This window comes from Terrapene carolina, unplaced genomic scaffold (genome assembly GCF_002925995.2).
Source record: "Terrapene carolina triunguis isolate 2854851 unplaced genomic scaffold, T_m_triunguis-2.0 Scaffold85, whole genome shotgun sequence".
Lineage (NCBI taxonomy): Eukaryota > Metazoa > Chordata > Testudines > Emydidae > Terrapene > Terrapene triunguis.
This window is the reverse complement of record NW_020664436.1, coordinates 43,144,924-43,162,087: the sequence shown is the minus strand read 5'-3', so window position 1 is coordinate 43,162,087 and position 17,164 is coordinate 43,144,924. Positions and strand designations below refer to the sequence as shown.

At 44.6% G+C, this 17,164-nt stretch overlaps 1 protein-coding gene across 1 annotated transcript in view; it reads left to right on the top strand.

The window, feature by feature from the left end:
* Positions 1–17,164, top strand: part of ADGB (androglobin) — a 219,879-nt gene that overhangs the window by 160,495 nt on the left and 42,220 nt on the right. The window contains 2 exon segments of the mRNA XM_026649581.1: positions 1,841–2,025; positions 10,904–11,100. Of these exon segments, the coding sequence (XP_026505366.1) occupies positions 1,841–2,025; positions 10,904–11,100 (382 nt within the window).

The following is a 17,164-nucleotide window of genomic DNA, read 5'->3' as shown; positions in this document are numbered from 1 at the left end:
GGTTATCCTGCTCAGTCTGGAACCTTGCTTTCAAAGCCTCCCGGATGCACAGCGCGTCCCGCTGGGATCTTCTAATCGCCCGGCTGTCTGGCTGGGCGTAATCAGCAGCCAGGCTATTTGCCTCAACCTCCCACCCCGCCATAAAGGTCTCCCCCTTGCTCTCACAGAGATTGTGGAGCACACAGCAAGCTGCTATAACAATGGGGATATTGGTTTCGCTGAGATCACAGCGAGTCAGTAAGCTTCTCCATCTCCCTTTGAGACGGCCAAAAGCACACTCCACCACCATTCTGCACTTGCTCAGACGGTAGTTGAACAGTTCTTTTCTGTGTCCAGGGCGCCAGTATAGGGCTTCATGAGCCAGGGCATTAGCGGGTAGGCTGGGTCCCCGAGGATCACTGTAGGCATCTCCACATCCCCAAGAGTTATTTTGTGGTCCGGGAAGTAAATACCTTCCTGCAGCCGTCTAAACAGACCAGAGTTCCTGAACACGCGAGCGTCATGAACCTTGCCCGGCCATCCGACGTTGATGTTGGTAAAACGTCCCCTATGGTCCACCAGTGCTTGCAGCACCATTGAAAAGTAGCCCTTTCTGTTAATGTACTGGCTGGCCTGGTGGTCCGGTCCCAGGATAGGGATGTGAGTCCCATCTATAGCCCCACCGCAGTTTGGGAATCCTATCGCGGCGAAGCCATCTATGATGACCTGCGCGTTTCCCAGGGTCACTACCTTTGAGAGCAGTACCTTAATGATTGCGTTGGCTACTTGCATCACAACAACCCCCACGGTAGATTTGCCCACACCAAAGTGGTTCGCGACTGACCGGTAGCTGTCTGGCGTTGCAAGCTTCCAGAGAGCTATGGCCACTCGCTTCTGGACAGTCAGGGCTGCTCGCATCCGGGTGTCATTGCGCTTCAGGGCAGGGGACAGCAACTCACAAAGTTCGAGGAAAGTCCCCTTCCACATGCGAAAGTTTCGCAGCCACTGGGATTCGTCCCAGACCTGCAGCACTATGCGGTCCCACCAGTCCGTGCTTGTTTCCCGGGCCCAGAATCGCCGTTCCACAATATCCACATGACCCATTGCCACCATGATGTCCTGGGCGCTGGGGCTCGTGGTTTCTGACAGCTCTGTGCTACTCTCCGACTTCAGGCCCTCACGGCGGTGCCGTAGCCTCCTCGCCCGATTTCTCTGCATCTTCCTCAGGGAAAGGTGTATGATAAGCTGCAAGGTGTTGAGAACGGCCACAACTGCAGCGATGGTCGCAGCGTGATCCATGATCGCAGTGCTGTGGTGTCCGCGCTGTCACTGACCAGAAAAGTGCGCGAACTGATTTCCCGCCGGCGCTTTCAGGGAGGGAGGGACGGCGGTAGTGACGGACGGATGACGACAGTGACCCAAAAGCACCCTCGACACATTTTTTTACCCAGAAGGCATTGGCGGCTCGACCCATAATTCCAATGGGCAGCGGGGACTGCGGGAACTGTGGGATAGCTGCCCACAGTGCACCGCTTCCAATGTCGATGCTTGCCCCGTTAGTGTGGACTCACAAAGTCGAATTACTGTCCTTAGTGTGGACACACACGTTCGACTTTGCAATATCGATTCCACATATTCGATTTAAGTAAAATCGAACTACTCTCGTAGTGTAGACATACCCTTAGTGTCTTGGGCTCCAGTTCAGGACACAATTTAAGCACGTGCTAAGCCCATTCCAATTATTTAAGTATGTGGTTTAGTGCTTTTTTGAATGAAGATGCTTTTCTTAATTGGGTTTTAGACGTTCTAACAATGAACAATCTGGTTTAGTTGCTTATGTTGGAATTTTTCTCCTCTTTAGGTATGCAGTAAAAGTCACAGCATCACATATTGCTACAGTGCAGGTACAAACCTCTAAATCAGATGTGTTCATTAAATTGCAAGTCCTCGATAGTGAGGAGGAAATTGTGAGCACTGTTGGAAAGGGCCATGCTGTCATCCCTGCATTTAATTTCTTGTGTACTGAAAGGCCTTTAAGTTCTCAGTGTAAGTATTCTATTTTGCATTTCAAGAGGAATATGCATTCTAATAATGGCTTTAAATAAGGAATAACCTTTAAAACACACACAGGAACTATGATTTTTTCCCAATTTTTCCATGAATTATGTAATTTCCCTCATTTCATTGTGAATTTCAGCTCTCTTCTACACTCCGCTCTGACATGGGGCCAGGAATGCAGGATCATGCTTGATGGCCCCAGGGAGAGTTGGAGGTGAGGTTGGTTGCATAGTTGCCTGGCATTACTATTTGCCTGTGACCTTTGCCTTAGTTTTCTGACTCATCTATGAGGAATTTGGATTTATGCCATAATTAAGGCAGATCCTTAGTTCTAAGATTTTTATGTGGACACATTTCCCTTGTCAGAGGGAACTGAGATATATTCTCTTCTCAAATCTTGTTCTTACCATTTGATCTTCAGAGATTAAAACATAGGCATTCTTTTGTTTGTTAGTCTAGAAAATACCTCTTGATAAGCATTATTTTTTATCCCTGGCTCTTCCTCCCCGGCTCCCCTACAACCTTCTTCATGGAAATAGAGGATTCTGAAGGAACTACTAATAGTACCAGATTTATAGAGGGCATAAATAGCCATAACAATATTGGCAGCTCATTATAATGCCAACAGAAATATTGAGAAAAAGTTATCTCAGAGGGAACATTGCAATTTATACAGAATTTCCTTTGGGACTAAATTTAATTGTCAGTTACTATACATACATACACTCTCTCTCTCTCTCTCATCTTTTATCTGAATAATTTTGTCTCAGACTGAGAAACTTATAATGTTTGCTTAGCTTGTTTTCTTTCCTGTTAATTTTATTACCACTAGCCATATCTACAGTTTAGTAGACCTTTTCATTTTTTCCATAACAGCTTTTAAATATTGGAAGTCAAAAACTGAACCTAGATTTGTGTCAGCTCTTGCAAATGTAGCATCTAGCTTTCTTCCTGAACTAGTAGATTGACATTTGATTCTTAAGTGCTGTTTAATTTTATTGTTGTAAAGCAATTATTATGATTAAATTCATATCAAGTATGTATTTGTTAAGCATATTTCAGACACTTTCACTACTGTGCTCAGGTAATTTCAATTCAGATGAAATATACCATACCTATTAAATTCTTAATATATCTAACAATCTATAAAGGGTTTATGTCTAATACGGTAATAAAACTGAATACAGATAAAATCTCACCCTCAGAGATGTTTCAATAAGTTTCTTTCACAGACTGGACGCCTTCCTAGTCTGGGCACAATCCTTTCCCCTGGTACAGCCCTTGTTCCAGCTCAGGTGGTAGCTAGGGGATTTCTCATGATGGCCACCCCTTTTGCTCTGTTCCACCCACTTATATATCTTTTGCATAAGGCGGGAATCCTTTGTCCCTCTGGGTTCCCACCCTTCCTTCTCAATGGAAAAACACCAGGTTAAAGATAGATTCCAGTTCAGGTGACATGATCACATGTCACTGTAAGACCCCAAGCCTTCATTCCTCCCAGCCTGACTCACAGGAAGGCCTGCCTGCAAACAGAGCCATCCACAGTCAGTTGTCCTGGTTGATGGGAGCCATCAAGATTCCAAACCACCATTAATGGCCCACACTTTGCATAATTACAATAGGCCCTCAGAGTTACATTTCATATTTCTAGTTTCAGATACAAGAGTGATACATTTATACAAATAGGATGACCACACTCAGTAGATTATAAGCTTTGTAATGATACCTTACAAGAGACCTTTTGCATGAAGCATATTTTAGTTACATTATATTTACACTCATCAGCTTACTTTCATAAAATCATATAGAGTGCAATGTCAAACCCAGGAAGGCATTCAAGGAGGAAGCACTCCCCAGAGTACACCTCTAAACAGGGGAGTTTGCTGACTCAGAGCCTGTTGAAACTGGCTCCTGAAACATCTTCATCGGCATCTCCTCATACCACAGTGCCACAGAGTGTCTTCCTGGCACTATATACTCCTGAGGCATTTGAGGCTGCAAGAGAGATGTTAAATCTCTCAGTGCCAGTAGTTCAAGAGATTCACCCAGCTTCAGCGCCCAAGATACCACCTCCAACACCTTCACCTCAACACCAACATACCAATGGGGGCAGCACGGGCTTGGTCTCAAGAAGAAGCTTCCTCATCCGATTCTGAAGTGGGATCCTATGTATCCCAACCTTGCCAGTCTCGTCAGGAGGGATATATCACCTGTCCGCCCTGCTTTCTGCCTCAGTGCCAGCAGGAAGCTAATAGGAGTGGACCCTTGGACTACGCATAGATGGGGTCTGGGGCTGTATCATTGGCCTTTTTTGAAGCTGTGAGGTTCCCTTCCCCCATGCAACCAAGAATGTCCCCACAGCCATCTCAGCTAGTTCCATCTCCTGGGCCTCAGGAGCATTGTCTCCACAAGCAACGTAGCATCAGTACCAAGGCCAGCACCGAGCAGAGTCGGGATCCATCTCATGAACCGCTGCAAGAGGAGCAGGAACTGGACCAGCTCCTGCTACCTGAAGCTTCCTCCTCCTTATCCCCAGATGAGGCAATTGTAGCAGACCCTATTTCTGCTCCTCCGTACGATTTTAAGACTTATAGGGAGCTGTTGAGGAGGATGGCTGTGACCCTCGATATCCACCCAGAGGGGGTCTGGGAAAAATACCATAAGCTGGTGGATGTGATATTTGCAGCTCCAGCTAGAATAGCTCTACTAATAAATGAGGCTATCTTGAAGCTTACCAATGTCCTCTGACAGACCCCAGCTTCCCTGCCTCTGACTGCAAAAAGAGTGAAGAGATAGTACTATGTCCTTTTTCAGGCGTGTGAGCACTTAACCATTCTCCTCTAGGCTCACTTGTGGCAGCAGCCAATGAAAAGGAAAGACAGGGACACCAGACTTCAACGCCCAAAAATAAAGAGGACAAGAAGCTGGACTTATTTGGGAGGAAGCTTTATTCTACAGGTGTATTATAGCATCATATTGCAAACTAGCAAGCTTTGCTGGGATGCTACAATTTTACCATGTGAGATACAGTTTCAGCATTCAAAGACAAGCTCCCAGATGAGGTGAAACAGGAGTTCCAGTCTTTAGTAGAGAAGGGCAAATTGGTCGCCAGAACTGCTTACAGGCAGGTCTCGATGCAGCAGATTCTGCTGCATGAAGCATGACCTCTGTCATCACAATGAGGTGCTCACCCTGCTTACGTTCTTCTAGCCTCCTTTCAAAAGTGCAACAGACAGTCCAGAACCTACCATTTGCTCTTCTCAGAAAAGATGGAAGAGAATCTGCATAGTCTCAAAGATTCTACATCAACCCTGAAATCCCTGCATTGCATTTGCAGCCCAGCAGTGAAGCAGAAGGAGTTCTGCCCTCATCAGTCTTAGCGTTTTCCAGGATTTGCTCCTTGAGACCAAGACCTCCCAACGAGAAGGAGCAGAGGTTCTTCTTCGAGTGCTTGTTCACATCGATTCCAATCAGGTGTGCACGGGCCGTGTGCACAGTTGTTAGAAACTTTTTCCCTTAGCAGCTCCTGTTGGGTCGGCTAGGGAGTCTCATGGAGTGGCGCCTTCATGGCACTCTATATATAACCCTGCAGACCCGAGCCCCCTTCAGTTCCTTCTTACTGTGACGGCCGTTGGAACAGTGCTCAGCTTGCTCAGTAAGTGCTCCCTTAGCTTTTCTTGTTAGATCTAGTTCGTGTTTAGTTTTATTAGTAGTTTAGTTAGATAGTAGGTGGGGAACGGGGTACATCCCCAATCCCTATCTCTTCCCTGGGCTCCAGGGCATGCCGCGAGCCCAAGGCTTTGAGCCATGCAGTGCTTGTAATAAGCCTATGTCCACAAGTGACCCCCACGACGCTTGCTTAAAGTGTCTGGGGGAGGCGCACTAAACCGAAAGGTGCAGAATTTGTTAACTTTTTCGGCCAAGAGTGAAGAAAGAGCGTGACTTCTGCCTGAAATAGCTTTTAATGGAGTCTGCTCTTCACCCGCAACTGGCTGCAGAGTGCCAGGATCCGGCACCGAGTGCATCCGTACGGAGTGCTCCGGCATCCGTACGCAACACGGTGCCGAGGAAGGACTCTAGCACAAGAGACCCTCAGCACCAGCGCTCTCCGGTGCTGCAACCAGGATCAGCGGGCCAGCACTGCTCAACTTCTCCAGTGTCGCACAAGTGACAGAAGAAGGCTCATATTAGAAGACTCATATTATTCAAGACATAGTCGGCATAAATCCCAGAGGTGACTAAGGGAGGTGCCACTGAACTGGCAACAGCAGGGGCAACCCCTGATGCAGTGGCCCTTTTGGACCCCCTGGACATATCATCAATCCCAGGGCACCTTGTCAAGGGGATCAAGGTCTGTAGCGTCAGGACACCAGCCGTATCACTCTCCTGGGGACAGACCCGCCCCTCGGGGATCCGAGGCCACCCTGTCCCAACCGCCCCCTCAACCTTGAGTTGTGGACGAGATGTCTCCGCCACAGGACAGCCCCAGGCATCAACTGTAGTGGCCACAATGGTCTGTATTGACCAAGAGGAGGTCAGAGACTTAGAGGAACAGGAGGACCCAGTACCTCCACTAGCCACCTCATCTTGTTCCCCAGACGAAGCTGTAGCAGGGGCGTCAGCTTCGGGGCCACCTCCAATAGATCACAGGGCGCACCAAGACCACCTCAAGTGAATCGCCCACAACATGGGGTTGCATGGGGTTCTCGAGACCGAGGACCCAATGGTGGACATTCTCGCCCCCGAAGGTCCATCACGGATGGCTCTGCCCCAATCAAGACGGTGCAGAACAATATAAAAACTCTGTGGCAGAGGCGTTGAGCGTAAATACTTCATCCCTTCCAAGGGATATGAGTATTTGTTTTCATACCCACAGCCATCAGGAAGTTTAGACTTGAAATTAGACAAAGGTTTCTAACCATCAGAGGAGTGAAGTTCTGGAACAGCCTTCCAAGGGGAGCAGTGGGGGCAAAAGACGTATCTGGCTTCAAGACTAAGCTTGATAAGTTTATGGAGGGGATGGTATGATGGGATAGCCTAATTTTGGCAATTAATTGATCTTTGACTATTAGCAGTAAATATGCACAGTGGCCTGTGATGGGATGTTAGATGGGGTGCGATCTGAGTTACTACAGAGAATTCTTTCCTGGGTGTCTAGCTGGTGAATCTTGCCCACATGCTCAGGGTTTAGCTGATCGCCATATTTGGGGTCGGGAAGGAATTTTCCTCCAGGGCAGATTGGCAGAGGGCTTTTTTTGTCTTCCTCTGCAGCGTTGGGCACGGGTCACTTGCTGGAGGATTCTTTGCACTAGACTATAAGGTCAGACTAGACCATCATAGTGGTCCCTTCTGACCTTATAGTCTATGATTCTGTGATCAGCGGCCATTATTATCTGTTCACAGTTGTCCCCTTTGGTCTCTTAGCTCACCCATGTGTACGATAGTGGTAGCATCATTCCTCCAGAGATTAGACATCCATGTTTTCTCTTACCTGGATGACTGGCTGATAAAATGTCAATCCAAGTCACAGTTGGTGTCCATCATTTGCATATTCCGGTCCACCTTCGATGTGTGATCAACTCAGACAAGTCAGTCCTGGCTCCAGTACAGAAAATACAATGTATTGGCGCAGTCCTGGGCTCAACGATGGCCAGAGCTGCTTTACCTCAGACAAGATTGCATATAGTGCGGAGCCTCGTTCTGGATTTAAAGGCTTATCCTCTCACAATGCTGAGAAGCTATTTAAAGCTGCTGGGGCACATGGCAGCATGCGTTTATGTGGTCCAGTATGGCAGACTGCACCTCAGATTCCTTCAGGGCTGGATGGCAGAAGTATATTCTCTGAGAAAGCATCACATAGACATGTTAGTGCAAGTATTAAGTGATATCATCTCCCCTCTAGATTGATAGTTAGATCCAACCAATGTATGCAGGGGAGTTCCTTTCACCCTCACCTCAGCACTCTCTTACTTTAGTCCCAGATGCCTCAGATTTGGAGTGGGGTGGCTCACTTGGCACAACTATAGATGCAGGGTCTCTGGTTGCCCCAAGATCTCAGTCTACATATAAACATCAGGGAGCTGTGGGCTGTCTGTTTAGCATTCCTTCCTTGCATCAGGGGAAGGGGATTATTGATTCTCACCAACAATGCAAACAAGCAGGTAGGGGCTTGACCCTTACTGCTCTGTCAGAAAGGAATCCTGCTCTGGGACTTCTACATCAGCAACTCTGTACTTCTGAAAGAGGCCCACCTCCTGGGGGCTCAGATCATCTGAACAGGTTGTTTATCAATCCTGAGTGGCCCCTTTGCCAGACATAGTGTAAGCAGGGGAATGGTCCTGCTATTGTGGGGAACTTTCCTGGTTTCTGCACTACCCCGGTGAAATGGGCTAGCGGAAGGATCCGAGTCCTCACTCCCACTTCCGTTACCCAGAAACCTCCCTGCCCTCGAGGACTCCCCGTCCACTCTCCTGTCTGGCAGAGTCCTTGTAACCCCAACAAGGCTGAGCCCAGGATTCCTGGGGGGCTCGACCCTCAACCTTGCTGTGGTCACCTAGGACCTAGGGTGTTCCCACTCCAGGGTGCTCTCTCTGCACTGGACACTTCCCTGACCCAATGATCATTACATACAATTTAAAGCAAATACAATGTATTTAATTAGCAGTTAATTTAAAAAAGAATAAGGGAAAATGGGAAAGGTTAAAGGAAAACACTTCACCCTGCTCTGTGGCAGGGAACATTACAAACAGTGTCTCTGGAACATCAGGGCAGTTCACAGTCTGTTCTTTGTAGGTCCCAGATCTCCTTCTCAGGCCCTGGCTGTGCTGCAGGGATGCTGTGGGTTGGACACTTGCTCTGGTGGTGGCCACACACCTCCGGGCTTTGGATAGTGGGACCCTTCTTCCCAGCGTCAGCCCCCAGTCAGGTTAAGATCCCCCTCCCAGTCTGCCCTGCAAGGACCCTTGGCTGGGGGTGTCTTTCTGCGGTGGCCCCTTTGCCCAGGGTCCCCCCTTGGCTGGCCCCAGTTGCTCACCGCACCCGGCTCCAGACTGCCCCAGGCCCAGCCCCAGCTCCACTGTTCTAGCTCCGGCTCCACTCTGCCTCAGCACTGATGCTGCTGCTCTGCCTCCAGCCCCTGGGCTGCTTCTCTGGCCACTCTGGCTCTGTGGCTGCAACCCTGCTCCCAGCACAGGATCTGCTCTCCCTGGGCTGTCTCTCTGGCTTTGGGGCTGCAGCCCTGCTCCCAGCACAGGATCTGTTCTCCCCAGCTCAGTGTGGGCCCCTGCTTTCTCCTTAGCTCTGCCTCAGTCTGTCTGACCCAGGCAATTCCAGCTCACACGGAGGACGGAACCCCCCTGGCCTCCTGACTCCCTGATTAGCCTGTCCACCCTGTCAATCAGGCTGACCTGGAGTATTGGCCTCTCCCCATTGTTCCTGGGGACTGTCAGTCTCAGGCTCCTGATTTCCCATTGACCCTTCCCCTTTCTTTTGGTGCTGGGAGCTAGCCAACCAAAACACCCCCACTGAGTTTTAGTAAGGGGACAACAGTCCCCTTACAATAGCATATTCTAGCTAGAAAATGGATCTAGCTATGCTTTTCTAACACATCTGAGGATTCGTTCCCCTGTGTCAGATAAATAATAAAGAAAAATATTCATGTTGCAGTGTTTTACATCTTTCAGAGTATCAAAGGTCTATGGACAGGTTGTGGGGAAATAATGACAGTATCATGTTGATCAACCCATCAGTAAAAGTATGGAGCTTTTGTTATTTTTGCTATCATCAAAAGCACAACAGTGATTTTTGTATGCTGGATGAAGTCCTCGTTGCTGATATTATTGTGCAAGTACTATAAACAAAGGACTGTTTGTTCCTTTTCCCACATTGGCCATTGATTCATCTGCAATCATGCTCCCAAACTTTGAATTGTTGAATTGTTTTTTATATGGCTGTTATTTCTTGACCAATATATTCAATCAGCTGACTTTGAATAGTGTTGCTCCTCTGTTGCGTAGTAGCAGATGTCTGGAGCCTTGCAAGTCAGATTCCACTAGAGAAATCAATACTGGTAATTTTCCACTCGCAAAATGCCAGCCACCAGCTAGGAAATCCCTGTTCTCTCCCCGTCTCATGCCCAATGTTTCCTTTGTGGCTCTGATAATCTTCCCCCATGGGTCCTTTTTAAACCCTTGATTTGTCACCTCTGTCCTTTGTCCTGTTTGGGAATTTTCTATTCTCCACTCCCTCCTGCCTGCAGATAAGCAGGAGGAAGTAGCTTTCCTTAGGCTTCAGCTAACCCATTGCCCCAATAGGCAGCCATTTAGTTCTAACAACCTACCATCATATCTTGTCTGGGAGAGACCCACCAACAGTCAGCAGTGGTGAATTCCACATCTACTCAAAGGCATTCCATGATACAGCAGTTTCATAACTTCATATTATCTACCAGAATTCATAAAATGGACAGACAGATTTCCCAAATCATCATACAGAGCAATAGTCAATTGGGGCCATAGAGTGATGTTCAGCAAGAATATATTGGAAACTAGATCAGAATGTATAGAAAAGATGTACTACAGAGCAACTGAGTCTGCAATGCCGGGTACAACAAATGTTGTGTTGGTTATTAAGAAAAATAAATATTTTAAAGAGATATGTGATTTCCAGTGCAGAAGAAAAATGAATTAGGCTGATTTTTAGCACAGTCATAGAGTTAATTAGAACCTTATGAGCAAAATGAACTGAGTGAAAATTGACTAAAGTCACTCTTTCTCTTTACAATATGTGTCTGTGTCTGTTCAGCTGATTCTACTAAATTTATAGAATTCCAGGAAACTGAAAGTTGACATTTTTATCTCTCTGCCAGCAAGCAAAGGTCAGATTAGCCAAAGCAGCACAAAGAAGGACCCAGAAACTGGAGGGACCAAAAGAAAAGGTGCTTTAGCAACCCAGAAAGGCATCAAATCTCATAGGCCAGAAAGTGTACTAGAAGGCCAGGCTGTAATAGAAGAAGAGCCTGTCATCCTCCCAGCTCTTGAAAAGAATGCTGTAGATCCACAACAGGTAAGAGATTTTAAATCCAAATTTCTGCAAAGATTTCAGAAAAGCACAATAGAAAAGTGGTCCTGATAATTCTTTTATTAAGTGTGAAAATCTAATATCCTGATACTATGTAAACCTTATATTCTCAGCCCTTTCGCTCCACCCAGTATTCTAAATTAACCAGCCCTGTTGTATCTTCCTTCTGCAATCATATTTTTACATACATACCTATGGCAGTACCTCCCTTGATAACCCAATCTGCCATGCCCTCCATCCTTTCCTCCTCAGTCATTTTGTTCAAAACATACTTTTCTCATGAGGCCTTCTCTTCATACTCATATTCTTTAGTATCTGTATTTGTGTATTCATGCATGTGCATATGTTTGAGTGTATGAAGGAAGAAAGAGGGTTATGCCACAGCGCGCACACACACACACCCCTTCAAGATGCATTCATCAAAATCTTCACAACCACATTATCTGATCACTGAAACCATCTCCTTCTGTCATAGAACCACAGATTTTAAGGCCAGAAGGACAATGATTATCATCTAGTCAGACTTCCTGCCTAACACAGGCCATATAATTTCACCCAGTAATTCCTGCACCAACCACATATCTTGTGGTTGAGCTCACATATATATTTTAGAAAAACATCCTAAAAGCATGAGCCTCTACCACCTGAACTGAAGAACCAGAGGAGAAATCCTGGTCCCATTGAAGTTAATGGGCAAACTCCCATTCCCTTCAAGAGGGACCACAAACTGAGAGACTGCAGGAACACACATTCGACCAGGGGGTGCTTGCGAGAGGTGGGTGCACCTCATTACAGGAGTCCATAATGAACTCAAGGCTGTGTGCTTATATGACAGTCTAGCAGCAAACATCTCCAGTAGTGGGTGATGTGATGGTTTGTGGGTTTAAGTATGTGCACATGTACACACAAATGCAGATGGAGGTACGAAGAGGGGAGGATTAGTTTACATTGGCCTCATGGGAAAAGTGTGTCTTGAAGAGAAATATGAAGGAAGAAAGGATGGAAGCATGGTGGACTGGGTTAGAAAAGATTTCCAGTTAGGAAAAGGAGTTACATGGAAGATGTCCGATGTCCAAGAGTAGGAAAAAGTTATAAGTGAGAGCATCTTGGGTGGAGTAAAGGGAGTGAGCAGGGAATAAAAGCATATCCTAGCAGAGAAATAATATGAGATTGTGGTGGTGGTGGTGGACTTTGAAAGTGAGAACAAGAAGCTTGAATTTGATTGAGAATAGTTTGAAAAAGCCAGTAACAGGATTTAATGAGGATTGCTGAGAAAGGCAGGAAACTTAGATGAGTTTAGCAACTGCATTCTAGATGGACTGGAGAGGTCAGGGGATGTGTCATGGAAGAAGAGGCTGCAGAAGCTGAGATGTATGATTATTGGGGCATGGCTGAGGGTTTTGACAGTGGGGTTAGAGAGGTAAGAATGGATTTTGGAGAATGTGTAGAAGAAATAACAGCCAGATTTGGCAATGCAAAGAGACTGAATGTTCCCTCAAGAATCCAACATAGTTTCTGTGCATCAGTTTCTTCATCTGCAAAGTGGTTCAATAATATTTATATACATCAAAAGTGTGTTATGAGACTTGTAAAATAATTAAAGGATGAAAGGCAGAATTATTGTGAGTCCATCATATCAATACCATTTAACATTCTGTATATATACACCTGAGTTCTCTTATAGTGAAATGAGTTTTTATAAAAAAACAAGCAGATTCATTTTACAATCAGAATATTAATTGCATGCTGCAATAATCTGAACAATGTGGGACTTGAAGGTCTTCACTGTAGAGATTTTCACTGTTTCTGAGTACACTAGAAGTGAGTTCCACTGTAATAGATTTAAAGGTACATTTTTACTTTTCTCCACATAAGTTGTGGTTGTTGGTTCTCAGATTTGCCCACCCAATAAAACCAAACATCTCAAGGGCAGAAGACCTATATTTAAGGCATAGACCAAGCACTCAGAAGCTCCTTCTCCTGACAGTACTGTGAATGTCACACCCTCAGTTGACTGCAGCAATGGACATCAGACTTAGACATTTCTGTGCCTGCTCTTTTCATATGGGATTTATTCCCAAACTTCTGTGGTATTAGATCTGACAGGCTTGCAGAAAGGTGCAGCGGTTATAGAAAGATTGTCTATCCCATTCTTATTATCAACAGACCTCAATATTTCAGTGTGATTTACTAGGACAAAGGGGACACAAACTTTTGGGACTTGCTTATTTTAACAAGATAAAGCAATATCTGGTTATGTTCTAAGGCTATTAGGCACAGTGTTCAATAGAGAATGATGCAAAGCTGCACCAGCATTCAGCATAGAGGAGTAGGGGGGACATGCACACAGCACTGTCCCTTTAGAGAATGTAGTATGTACTCTTCTGTGATACGCCAGGGTCTACACACGTGTTTTGGGTAGTTTGCATACTAAGGAGTGCTAGCATGCAGCAGTCCATGTGCTGAGGAGAGCAGAAGAACTGCAATTATAGTGGTTGCTAAATGGGGATTGCAGGTGAAAAGGAGGAAGGCTTATGCATCTATGCAAGTGGCTGAGTACAGACTTATCCTAGGTGAGTGTTAGGTTTCCCAGAGGGGAACTATTTTCTTCCTTTTAAGGATTTTTCTTCATTCAGGGTCCATTGGACTTTGGCAGATCTGGTTCTTAGATTCCAACTTAGAGCTAAAAGCTCCTTTCCCCACCCCCACCCCGAAAAAAGAAAGTCAGTTTTGCAGCTACATGTTTGATGTTGCAGGATGACTTGTCACTTAAGCATTAATATCTCAAAACAAACTTACATGGTCTTTACTGGTTAGACTAGAGAAGCACTTCTGACCAATCTCCTGAACTCACTAGTCTAGAAACAAGAAAAACGGAAGTTTCTTCCAAGAAAAACAGAAGTCAGGGCAGAGTCTATCAGAAGCTAAACTCCTAAAATAGAATTTTTAAAAAGCTGAGTGTGATATTTCCCACAGAACAAAATCCCAATAAGACCAGTTATTATATTTATTAGTTGCATTTTTCCAACATGAAATCAAGAGTTCAATAGACAGTTACTGAAGGTTTGTATTTTCCAAGGATCCTAGATAGCAAGCATGAAATCATTAGGAGTACTTCACTGGGGTATTGCTCTTCTGCTGCCCTGGACTACAAGAAGGCCTGTCAGGAATTGTAAGATTAAGTTGAACTATAGTCTGGAAAGCTAGAGGGGTAGGATCACAAAGCCCTGGCATTGATGGTCCTTTATTATCTTTCTCAAGACTTTCTGGAGTAGTGGGGAAATGAAAATAGATACAGAAATTGGGAGCACACCCAGGGACTCAGAATATTTCTTCCAATTGTATGGAAACGTCGATGAATTCCTGAGAGTATTCAAGACTGAAAGAACTTCTATGTTCAAGCTTAGTGAACATTCTGAAAAGTAACCCAGTTATTCTTTAACACCCAAAAGAGGTTCCCCATCCTATCTTGGAGTAATCTGTTTCCAGAATTCTGGAGAGGGCAAATTTAGAAAAACATGGGTTCTAATATCATTAAGTTCTTTCTCTTATACTTTATTATTATTTTTAATTATTAATTTATGTATTATTTATTAACACCTAGCTCTTATACAGTGTTTGTCATCAGTAAATCCCAAATTACTAATTCCAGCCAAGGAGAATGTCAGAGGTGAACTCTTGCTTCTTGTTTGCCAGATTTTTAGTCTTTCTTGCATCCAACAAACACCTCTGGATGTTCCTGTAGTAGGGAAAGGAAGGGGGAAAAGCAACTTCCTCTGAGAAACATGCTCATGTTCTCTGGCAGAGACAACAGATATTTCCTGGCGCATGTTTATTATGGATTCCATCTTGAAGCAGGGGATAGAAAGGAATTAAAATATTTTTCTATACTTTGCTAAAAAACCCAGTGTCTATTACAGATGTGCCTAGGCCGAGATACAGTCTTAGGAAGTTTTCTGACTCTGTTACAATCGAAAATATTGTTTAGGTATATAAGTATTTTCATTCCCAAAGACTTAGGAGATAAACTACTGCCTCATAAGAATGGCCAGACTGGGTCAAACCAATGGTCCATCTGGCCCAGTATCCTGTCTTCCAACAGTGGCAGGTACTTCAGAGAGAATGAACAGAACAGGTAATCATCGAGTGATCCATCCCCTGTTGTCCACTCCCAGCTTCTGGCAATCAGAGGCTAGAGACATCCAGAGCATGGAGTTGCATCCCTGACCATGTTGGCTAATAGCCATTGATGGACGTATCCTCCATGAACTTATCTAATTCTTTTTGTAACCTCATAACAGTTTTGGCCTTCACAACATCCCCTGACAACAAGTTCCACAGGTTGACTGTGCATTATGTGAAGTACTTCCTTGAGTTTGTTTTAAACCTGCTGCCTATTAATTTCGTTGGGTTACCCTTGGTTCTTGTGTTATGTGAAGGAATAAGTAACACTTCCTTATTCACTTTCTCCACACCATTCTTGATTTTATAGACCTGTATGATATCCCCTCTTAGTCATCTCTTTTCCAAACTCAAAAGTCCCAGTCTTTTTAATCTCTCCTCACTTGGAATCTGTTCCATACCCTTAATCATTTTTGTTCCCCTTTTCTGTACTTTTTCCAATTCCAATATATATTTTTTGAAATGGGATGTCCAGAACTTCACACAGTATTCAAAGTGTGGGTGTACCATGGATTTATATAGTGGTAGTATGATAATGATCGGTCTTCTTAGATATCCCTTTCCTAATGGTTCCTTATATTGTTAGCTTTATTAACTGCTGCTGTACATTGAGTGGATGTTTTCAGAGAACTATCCACAATGACTCCAAGTTTTTTCTTGAGTGGTACCAGCTAATTTATATCCCATCATTTTGTATGTATGCTTGGGATTATGTTTTCCAATGTACATTACTTTGCATTTATCAACATTGAATTTCATCTGCCATTTTATCTCCCAGTCACCCAGTTTTGTGAGATTCCTTTGTAACTCTTCTCAGTCTGCTTTGGACTTAACTATCTTGAGAAATTTTGTATTGTCTGCAAATTTTGCCACCTCACTGTTTACCCCTTTTTCCAGATCATTTATGAATATGTTGAACAGCACTGGTCCCAGTACATATTCCTGGGGGAAACCACTATTTACCTCTTTTCATTCTGAAAAAAGACCATTTATTGCTACCCTTTGTTTCCTGTCTTTTAAACAGTTACTGATCCATGAGAGGATGTCCCCTCTTATCTCATGACTGCTTATTTTACTTAAGAGCCTTTGGTGAGGAACCTTGTCTAAGGCTTTCTGAAAGTCCAAGTGCACGCTATCCAGTAGATCACCCTTGTTGACCCCCTCAAAGAATTCTAATAGATTAGTGAGGCATGATTTCCCTTTACAAAAGCCATGTTCATATATGTGTCTGATAATTCTGTTCTTTACTATAGTTTCAATCAATTTGCCTGGTACTGAAGTTAGGCTCACTGGCCTGTAATTGCCAGGATTGTCTCTGGAGCCTTTTTAAAAAATCAGCGTCACATTAGCTCTCCTCCAGTCATCTGGTACAGAAGCTGATTTAAGTGATGGATTACGTACCAGAGTTAGTAGTTCTGCAGTTTCATATTTGAGTTCCTTCAGACCTCTTGGGTTAATGCCATCTGGTCCTGGTGACTTATTACTGTTTAATTTATCTTTTTTTCCAAAACTTCCTCTATTGACACTTCAATCTGGGATAGTTCCTCAGATTTGTCCCCTAAAAAGAATGGCTCAGGTGAGGGAATTTCCCTGACATCCTCTGCAGTGAAGACCGATGCAAAGAATTCATTTAACTTCTTCAAAATGGCCTTATCTTCCTTGAGTGCTCCTTTAGCATGTCGATCATCCAGTGGTCCCTATGATTGTTGGCAGACTTCCTGCTTCTAATGTACTTACAAAACTTCTTGCTATTAGTTTCTGAGTCTTTGGCTAGTTATTCTTCAAATTCTTTTTTGGCCTGCTTAATTATAATTATGCTAAACAGCCCTGAAGCAATGTACAGATTGAAAAGCTTTACTTGTCATTG